Raw genomic sequence first — 9,699 nt, 5'->3', positions numbered from 1 at the left:
TTAAACCATTGAGCAACCCAGGTGCCCCAAAGTTCCTTGTTTTTAATAGCTGCTTTATGTATTGGGAGGCTCCCATGCTGGGTGTAGAAATATTGGAACTTTAATATGTTCTTGTTGATTATCTGCTTTGGGATTACGTAGTGTCCTTCTTTGTCTCTTGTTTCAGTCTTAGTTTGAAAGTCGATTTTGGGTCTGCTGTAAGTATTTCTACCCTAGCTTTATTTCACTTCTGTTTCCATGGCCAAAGTTCTTTCCAAACCTTCCCTTTAAATGTACATCTGCCCATCGGTATGAAATATGTCTTTTGTGTCCAGTATATACACGGGTCTATTTTATTCTTTCTGTCACCTTATGTCTCTTGATTTTAGACTTTGGACCATTTACATTTAAAGTAATAGTTGATCTCTCTCTGTCTCTGTCTCTGTCTCTCTCTCTCTATCTATCTATCTATGTTTGTGTGTATTTTTTTTATTAAATAGATTTATTTATTTTCAGAAAAACAGTATTCATTATTTTTATGCCACACCCAGGGCTCCATGCAATCCGTGCCCTCTATAATAACCACCACCTGGTACCCTGATCCCCCCCACCTACACTTCAAACCCCTCATATTGTTTTTCAGAGTCCATAGTCTCTCATGATTCACCTCCCTTTCCAATTTACCCAAACTCCCTTCTCCTCTCTAACACCCCTTGTCCTCCACGATATTTGTTATGCTCCACAAATAAGTGAAACCTTATGATAATTGACTGTCTCTGCTTGACTTATTTCACTCAGCATAATCTCTTCCAGTACCGTCCATGTTGCTACAAAAGTTGGGTATCCGTCCTTTCTGATGGAGGCATAATACTCCATAGTGTATATGGACCACATCTTCCTTATCCATTCGTCCATTGAAGGGTATCTTGGTTCTTTCCACAGTTTGGCAACCGTGGCCATTGCTGCTATAAACATTGGGGGTACAGATGGCCCTTCTTTTCACTACATCTGTATCTTTGGGGTAGATACCCAGGAATGCATTGCAGGGTCATAGGGAAATTCTCTTATTAATTTCTAGAGGAATCTCCACACTGTTCTCCAAAGAGGCTGCACCAATTTGCATTCCCACCAACAGTGTAAGAGGGTTCCCCTTTCTCCACATCCTCTCCAACACATGCTGTTTCCTGTTTTGTTAATTTTGGCCATTCTAACTGGTGTAACGTGATATCAATGTGGTTTTAATTTGAATCCTCAAAGAACACACACACAAAAAGCAAATATATCAAAAAATGGGCCGAAGATATGAGCAGACAAGTCTCCAAACAAGACATACAAATGGCTATCAGACACATGAAAAAATGTTCATCATCACTAGCCCTCGGGGAGACTCAAATTGTGTGTATTTTTTGCCACTTTCTTTTTTGTTTTTAAGTTGTCTGCACTGTTTTTCATTATTTCTTCTCTTGCTCTTTCTCTCATGGTTTGCTTGATTTCTTTAGGCTATACTGAGCTTCCTTCTTGTGTGTTTTTTGCAGATTTGTTACCAGTTTTTGATTTGTAGTTACCACTATGTTTATATAGGGCATCCTATGCATAAAGCAGTCTATGGTGAGTTGATGACTGCTTAGGTGTGAATCGAATATTCACACTTGTCTCAGCCACGGGTTAGGTATGGTGTGTGATACTTTACATCGTTTCAAGGTATGCTTCCCTTGACCAATTTTTAGAGATGTATTTCGTTTTATTGCTTTTGTGCATCTTTCTTTTCTTCCTCCTAAATACGCTCTTTCTTTTCCCCTCAAAGAGTCTCCCTTAATGCTTATGGTACAGACGGTTTAGTGATCCTAATTCCTTCAACTTTTGTTTGGGAAATTCTCTCTCTCCTTCTCTTCTGAGTGACAGCCTTGTTGGATAGAGTGTTCTTGCCTTGATTTTGTTTGTTTGTTTGTGTCTGTTGTTTTGGATTCATTTTTCTTCTTTGTGTACATTGACTATATCATCTCACTCAATTACAGACTGCAAATTTCTGCAGAAAAGTCTGCAAAAACACTTCTTCTTTTATCCTTTTGATTTTTTCCCCTCTTTTTAATTTATTTTTTAAAAATTTTCAGCAAAATAGTATTCATTATTTTTGCATCACACCCAGAGCTCCATGCCATCTGTGCCCTCTCCAATACCCACCACCTGGATCCCCTAACCTCGCAACCCTGCCCCTTCAAACCCCTCAGATTGATTTTCAGAGTCAATAGTCTCTCATGGTTCACCTCCCCTTCCAATATCCCTTTCTTCCCTTCTCCTCTCCATCTCCCCTTGTCCTCCATGCTATTTGTTATGCTCCAGAAATAAGTGATACCTTAGGATAATTGACTTTCTCTGCTTGACTTATTTCATGCCACATAATCTCTTCCTGTCCTGTCCATGTTGCTATAAGAGTTGGGTATTTATCCTTTCTGATGGAGACATAATATTCCATTGTGTATATGGATCTTCGTCCGTTGAAGGGCTTCTTGGTTCTTTCCATAGCTTGGTGACCGTGGTCATTGTGGCTATAAACATTGGGGTAGAGATGGCCCTTCTTGTCACTACATCTGTACCCTTGGGGTAAATACCCATTAGTTCAGCAGCAGGATCATAGGAAAGCTCTCTTTTTAATTTCTTGAGGAATCTCCACACTGTTCTCCAAAGTGGATGCACCAACTTTCATTCCCAGCAGCAGTGTAAGAGGGTTCCCCTTTCTCCACATCCTCTCCAACACATGTCGTTTCCTGTCTTGGTCATCTTGGCCAGTCTTAGTGGTGTAAGGTGGTATCTCAAGGTGGTTTTGATTTGAACCTCCCTGATGGCTAGTGATGATGCACATGTTTTCATGTGTCTGATAGGCCTATGTATGTCTTCATGGGAGAAGTGTCTGTTCATATCTTCCGCCCATTTTTGGACATGATTGTTTGTTTTGTGTGTGTTGAGTTTCAGGAGTTCTTTATAGATCCTGGATATCAACCTTTTGCCTGTCCTGGCATCAAAACAGACACATAGACCAGTGGAACAGAGTATAGAGCCCAGATATGGACCCTCAACTCTATGGTCAAATAATCTTTGACAACACAGGAAAAAATATACAGGGAAATAAGACATTCTTTTCAATAAATGGTGCTAGGAAAACTGGACAGCTCTATGGAGAAGAATGAAACTCGACCATTACATAGCCAATCCACAAACATAAACTCCAAAGGATAAAAGATCTCAACATGAGACAGGCATCCAACAGAAGCCTAGAGGAGAATATAGGCAGTAACCTCTTCGATATCAGCCACAGCAACTTCTTTCAACATATGTCTCCAAAGGCAAAGGAAACAAAAGTCAAGATGAACTTTTGGGTCTTCGTCAAGATCAAAAGCTTCTGCCCAACAAAGTAATGAGTCAAAGAAACAAAGAGGTAACACACGGATTGGGAGAAGGTATTTGGAAAGGACAAGAAAGACAAATGGTTGATATGCAGGGTCTCTTACTGCTTTTAAAATGATTTCTTTTCACCCCCTTTTTGCCATTTGGATTACGAGGCATTTTGTGGTGGACTAGCTTGGGAAGATTTTGTTGGGGGCTCCTCGTGCTTCTTGGATGTGGACTTTGGTTTCCTTCCCCAGATTCAGGAACGTTTTAGCTATGACTCGTGCAAATAAGTTTTCTGTCCCCTTCCCTCTCTCTCCTCCTTCTGGCATCCCTGTAATGCCCACATTACTACACTTGATGGTGTCCCTGAATTATCCATCGTATTTCATTTTTATCATACTTTCTCCACACTACACTTCAGCTTGATTGTTTTCCGTCATTCTGTCTTTCGGATCACTGAATCTTCTGCTTGCTCTCGTCTCCTGTGTGTTCCATGTAATGTGTTTTTGGCCCATTTCCCTGTATTTTAGGTTTAACAGATAGAGGTAAGAATGGGAGGGGGAAGCCAAATTAGACAGTCCTGGAGACGAGCATACGAATCTCTCCCCGCCCCCCCTCCCCCACACCCTGCCATATACCTGACTCCATGGGAATGCCGTTTGCTGGTTGGGTTCCAGGCAGAATGTTGAGGGTGTGTTGTGACTACCGGATCCACGGTGACCATCACTTGTCCTGTGGTCGAGCAGTACCATGGAGCAGCTGCCAGGCTCTCTGGAGCATGGCTTTAAACTGATCCTTGGGAAGTTGGATGAGATGATGGCGAAGCTGCTGCCAAGTGACTTGAGTCCTCGGCTGATGTTCCACAGCCTCCAGTGGGAGACACTGCTGTGTCCACCTGTCATTGGCTTCTTGGTGGGCCTCCTCTTTCTATGCCGACTTGTTCAGTCTGTTCGAAGTCACTCCTACGAGAACCGTAAGAAGCAGCTGGCAAAAGCACTGGCTGCAGGGATCGAGGAGAAATGTCACCTCATTGACAAGGTTTCTGTAGCTGAGAAGGAGCATGCAGCAATCCAATCATCTGTAGAAAAGGCCAAACTGGAGAAAGAGTCATTTGATATCCCCAGCCTTGCAGACTCTTACAGAAAGGCAAAGACGACCAATGTGATGCTGATGAAGGAACTCCATTCTCTGTGTCGAGACCTGGAGGAAGAGAGAGCCAAAAGATCCCAGCAAGAAGAGCAGATGATGGAGATGCTCAAAGACCTGCAGGTCCTAGAAGACATGATGACTTTCGTGAAATCACAGGGAGCTTTTCCAAACCTGCTTGGAGACCAAGAGCCAAGCCCTGCTGCTCCTTGGCCTGGGAGTGGGCCTGGGGCTTAAAGCGGTGCTGTTGCCTCCCATCCACTTTGGCCTCCCACCTGCCAGGATTTGTTCCTCCACTTCAACGTCTATCTGCGGGTCATGGTGGCCGGTGGGTGTAAGGTTTGTCCTCCCCGGAGTGAGTTCTTCCATCTTCACTGGCTAGACACAGCACACAGCCTCATCATGGTTGACTCCCCCACGTCAAAACAGTATTGCCTGTCCTGGAACCACACTCAGCACTCTGGGACTTTCTTTGTCTTCCCAGAAGTGTGGACTTGCTTTCAGTAGTACCGAAAGACATACTTTTCTTAGAAGCGAATTATATTTTACTCTGTTGCCTTAGATTTCTCAAGTTCTTACATTGCGAAGGCTACTGTTGGTAGTCTTTGATAGGGGAACTATTTTTTTTTTTATTTATTCTCTCTGTAATATTGTATTATAGTTTACAAATATATTTAATGTAGCAATAAAGACTTGTAATTATTAACAGGAGTATTGTTTTGCTTTTGTTTTCCCAACATTGACCAATCATACGTAAGGGAGTCACACCTCCCTCCAGTATGTACTGTTTTAATTTCAATCCAAATAGCCAATTTAGAGCCTATCACCTGTGTCAGTTGGAGTGCTCAATGATTTATCAGTTGCGTAGAATACCCAGTGCTCATCACATCCCATGCCCTCCTTAATGGCTATCACCCAATCACCCATTACCCTACCCACTGCCTCTCCAGCAACAAAAGAAAGCTACCCTCTGACCCTAGGTATTTACCCTAAAGATACAAATGGAGCGATTCAATGTGACACCTTCCCTCCAAGGTTCATGGCAGCCATGTCTCCAGTAGCCAAACTGTGGAAAGAGCCAAGGTAACCACTGATGGATGCACGGGTAAAGGTGATGTGGAGTCCGCCCGTGCAGACCAGCTTAGACACACACACACACACACACACACACACAATGGAATACTGCATAGCCCTCAGAAAGAATGAATTCTTACCAATTCACATCAAGATGGATGGAACTGGAAGGTATTTTGCTAAGTGAAATAAGCTAATCAGAGAAAGACAAGTATCATATGGTTTCACTCCTATGTAAAACAGGGCAGGTAACATCGGGAATGGGAGGGAAATCAGAATGGCAAATGGTTCGAGAAGGAGAGAAACTCTAAGAGACTTCAACATGTAATGCATTTTTAATTCCAGTTTTAACGTTCTTCATCTTTGGTTCTTGTTTTCTACCTCTTGGGTGAGGGCCTTACGTCCTCCACTCTTTTCTCCTGGATAGAAAATGTTTTTACCATTGCTTTAATTACTGTAGCAGGCATATTGCTTATCTCTACTTGATTTAGCTCTGTTGATGGGAATTTGTCCTGTTCTTTTTTTTGGGAAACATTCCTCTGTTGGTTGGTTTTATCTAACTCTCTCTGTTTCCATGCTTTAAGCAAGTCAACTAGATTTCCTGTTCCTGAAAATTTTGACCATGTAGAAAGGAATTCTTGTGATGCTCTGCAGTGGCATGTTCCCTGCTCAGGAAGGCTGTGTTCATGTCACTTAAAGGCTGTCTCTAACCTGTTTTTTGAGAGCAATACTCTTGTGGCTGAGCTTCTTTTGTCCTCAGGCAAGTCCTGTACAGTGGTTCTGTTGGTTGTGGGCAGCGATCAGTCCCGCTGGGGTTAGTGGTCCAGTCTAGGGCTACCTTGGGCTCGAGGTGAGCCAGACCAGGCGTTGGCCAAAGATACTGTAAGATCACACTGTAGGCCGGTTCTACTGTTCTGTTCCCTGAAAAGCTTTCTTTGGTGGGAGGGGCCTGCTGTCAGAGCAGATATCAGCTTCCATCCCTTGGCTACGGTTCAAGATATTTCATATGTGTGGGTATCTTTTCATTTCTGTAGAACAGGAGTTATTATGGAGTGCTAGACTGGCCCATGTGACGGTTGCTTGAACACTGTCAGGCACTGTTTCGGAAGGGCTCTGGCCAAGAATTATTGGTGGGGGCCCTTACGCAGATGGAAGCAAGGACTCCTAGTGCTAACAAGGTTGTGCAGATCTGTTTGGGGAGGCGACCTGTAGATGCTTTGGCAGGGCTGGAGAGGATGACCTTGCAGTCAAGTAGCAGTGCAGGATAAGGGGTAGCAGCAAGGTCCATTTTGGGAGGTAACCTACAGCCACAGAAAACTCCTCCTCGGCCCATACTGGGTTTGGAGGCAGGCAATTTGGCAGAAGGGAGCCAGCTGGGTTAAGAGAACTGAGGTGGTTTCCAAAGGCCTCTGAAATCTCAGCTGGTGGGCAGGGATGGGAAGTTGCACTAGCTTGTTGCACTAGCTCCTTTGTTCCTGGAGAAAGTCCCTCAACAATCCCCTCAAGCACATGCTCTGGGATTAGTCCACAAATCTCCCTTTGGTGTCCCTCCGTCATTTTTCAAACCATTCTTCTCTGATTTCCTCCCGAGGGCTGCTTATTTGATAGTCCCTTGAAGGGCAGGCGTGCGGGACTCAGTTTCCTCTTATCCTCCTGGGCTTTCCAGATCTGATTCTACTGATTCCTAAAGGGCCAGGTATTACGCGCCTAGAAATTGGAAGAACTCACAGAATTTGGCTCCTTTTGTTTGCAAAGCCAAACTTGATGGGGATCTGTCTTCCTTGTCTGGGATCCCCATGCCTGGATTGCCTCGTGTGACTGTCGGCTTTTCTCTACCCTCTTCATCCATGGCATCTCTCCCTCCCAAGCACAGGTGCACAGGTGGCTTTTAGATCATCATGGCATCTTTAACCTTTCTATTCTCTTGATCTAGTCATTTTAGAGCATTTCACTGTAGAGAGTCTGTTGTGCCAGTTTTGGGGTAATTTTCTGTGTTATTGACTCTGTTGTCGGTGCTGTGTAGATGGATCCATGGGACAGGGTGAGCATAGGATCCTCCTACTCCACCATCTCCCTGGACGTTGTTCCTCTGTTCACTACAGCATAATGTTGTTGTGGACACTGTCCACATTAGCTTTCAGAACTAGAGCATTACAGAGGTTGGTCTCTCCAATGGGAGTCTTAAAAGGTGGGGAACCGGATGTGGGATTCAAATCTTTCCCTGCTTCAAGAAGACGTTGTCAGTTCCCATGTCCTCCTGAGTATGTGTCTCAGCCTCTCCTGTTTCAAAATGGGTTTTTCTTATCAATCGGATGTATACCAGCAGCTCAGCTAGTTTGGATTTCTTTCAGAGCTCATGGTTCCATACCGAGCTGCACATTCAGCGTGTCCTTGGAGGAGGTGATTTCCGGAGTGTCCCATGGAGCCATCTTGAACTGGTACCCACTCTTGTATCTTCTCATTTTTCTCCCTGGACGTGTTGATATCAAGAGATCTATGTCTTGCGTTCTGTGGATTGCCCTATAGTCTCCTATTGAGTGTTTTATATTTTTAAAGTCATTTATTGGATTCTTCAGTTCCAGCAGTTGTCATGTTTTTCTCTTTGTTTGTTTGTGTGTTTCAATGACTTCTGTTTACTGAACTTCTCCTTTTGCTCATGCATTTTTTCTGTGTTTATTGAGTAGTCTTTGTCTCTTGAAATTCCCTGAAGTTACTTCATTATTTTGAATTCTTGTCAGGCAACTAAGAGGTTGCCATTTTTTCGGTGGTTAGTTCCTGAAAAATTATTGTGTTGCTTGACAGTACCATGTGCCTTGTACTTATTGTTGATAGGTTTCTATGTATGAACTAGGTACTTTTAGTAACAGCAATACTTTCTATGAAGGCCATTTTGTTTTCCAATTTCTCAAAATAGTTTGAATAGTTAGTATGCACTGAGCATTGTTAATTGTTCTTTCAGATAGAATTGTGTCCCAAAGAGTCCCCCCACCCTCTCCATGCTTGAAGTTCAAATCCCATCTTACATAGAGAAGGTGTTCTTTTGGAAATAGGGCATATGCAGATATGGCCAAGTTAAGATGGGGTCCGTAGGGTAAGGTCTGATTCCAAATGACTGTTGTCCTTCCAGGAAGAGAGGAATTTGGACATGCACACACACACACACACACACACACACACAGAGAAAGGAGCCAAGGGCCCAAGTGAAGACAAAACAGACCAGGAGAAAGCCATGTGCCAATAGACACAGAGATTGGAGTAAAGGCGTTCCCAACCCAGCAAGTACAAGGATAGATGGCCTTCAGCAGAAGGTAGGAGAGGAAGTTCTCCATTCCATATATGAGAGAAGGAATGGCCCATCTGACTCCTTGTCTTTGGCCTTCTTTCCAGACCTGGGAGAGAATAAATTTCTGTTCTTCTGAGCCATCCAGTTGGTGGCACTTAGGCACAGCGGCCCTAGAAAATGCATACAGAATTCTGTGTTCTAACACTGAAGTATAGGTATATATTTTAATGGACCCTGGAAAAAGCTCAATGTTTTGATCAATTTGGGAAGTAAGATGATGCCGCAGCTTGTTCAGCTCTAGGTATATAGTTCATATATTTAGAACAGGATTATAAGTATGACTAATGTGGGCCACTTTATTTACTAGTGAAACAAGACTCTGTCCCAGGACAGACATGTAAGGAACTTACAATATTACTGAGAGGGCAAGATGTATACCATGCCCACCCCGCAAAACAAGTGCAATCAATATAAAAAGATTTTGTTCCAGGTGGTGACACTGGTCCAGGTATGATGCCCTACTAATTTCTAGTCAAGGAGAAGCTATATTTGATTGGAAACACTTCAGGGCAGAGGCATGAGCTTAAGATCATTAGGATTTGAGAGTTTAAGAGACTGCAGACTTAAGGAGAAGGGCTTCCCTAGGTAACCAGGTAGATAGAGCCCCAGAGGCAAAAAGCCCGTGAGAGTGGGCTATTAAATACCCATGCTCTTGTCTATGCTAACATTCTTAAGCGATAGCAAGTGCCCTGGGCAAAGTTCTGACCTTGGAACACTAATTTTCTAGGCTTTTCGAAGGGACGCAGCCTCTGAAGCAACAGAGAATGGTT

At 43.5% G+C, this 9,699-nt stretch overlaps 1 protein-coding gene across 1 annotated transcript; it reads left to right on the top strand.

Annotated features, from left to right (window-relative positions):
- The first annotated feature begins 4,116 nt into the window (after positions 1 to 4,116).
- LOC116593071 (cTAGE family member 9-like) lies at positions 4,117 to 4,788 on the top strand. Its single transcript, XM_032346870.1, has one exon. It carries the CDS (start codon positions 4,117 to 4,119, stop codon positions 4,747 to 4,749), a length of 633 nt encoding a protein of 210 aa, XP_032202761.1. The 3' UTR covers positions 4,750 to 4,788.
- Positions 4,789 to 9,699: the final 4,911 nt, after the last annotated feature.

Source organism: Mustela erminea, chromosome 6 (genome assembly GCF_009829155.1).
Source record: "Mustela erminea isolate mMusErm1 chromosome 6, mMusErm1.Pri, whole genome shotgun sequence".
Classification (NCBI taxonomy): Eukaryota; Metazoa; Chordata; class Mammalia; order Carnivora; family Mustelidae; genus Mustela; species Mustela erminea.
The sequence above is the reverse complement of the archived record's forward strand: the minus strand, read 5'-3'. Positions and strand labels throughout refer to the sequence as shown.

What these genes read in the sequence shown, in the direction of transcription:
- LOC116593071 (XM_032346870.1), top strand. Translation starts at nt 4,117, where the DNA reads ATGGAGCAGCTGCCAGGCTCTCTGGAGCATGGCTTTAAACTGATCCTT.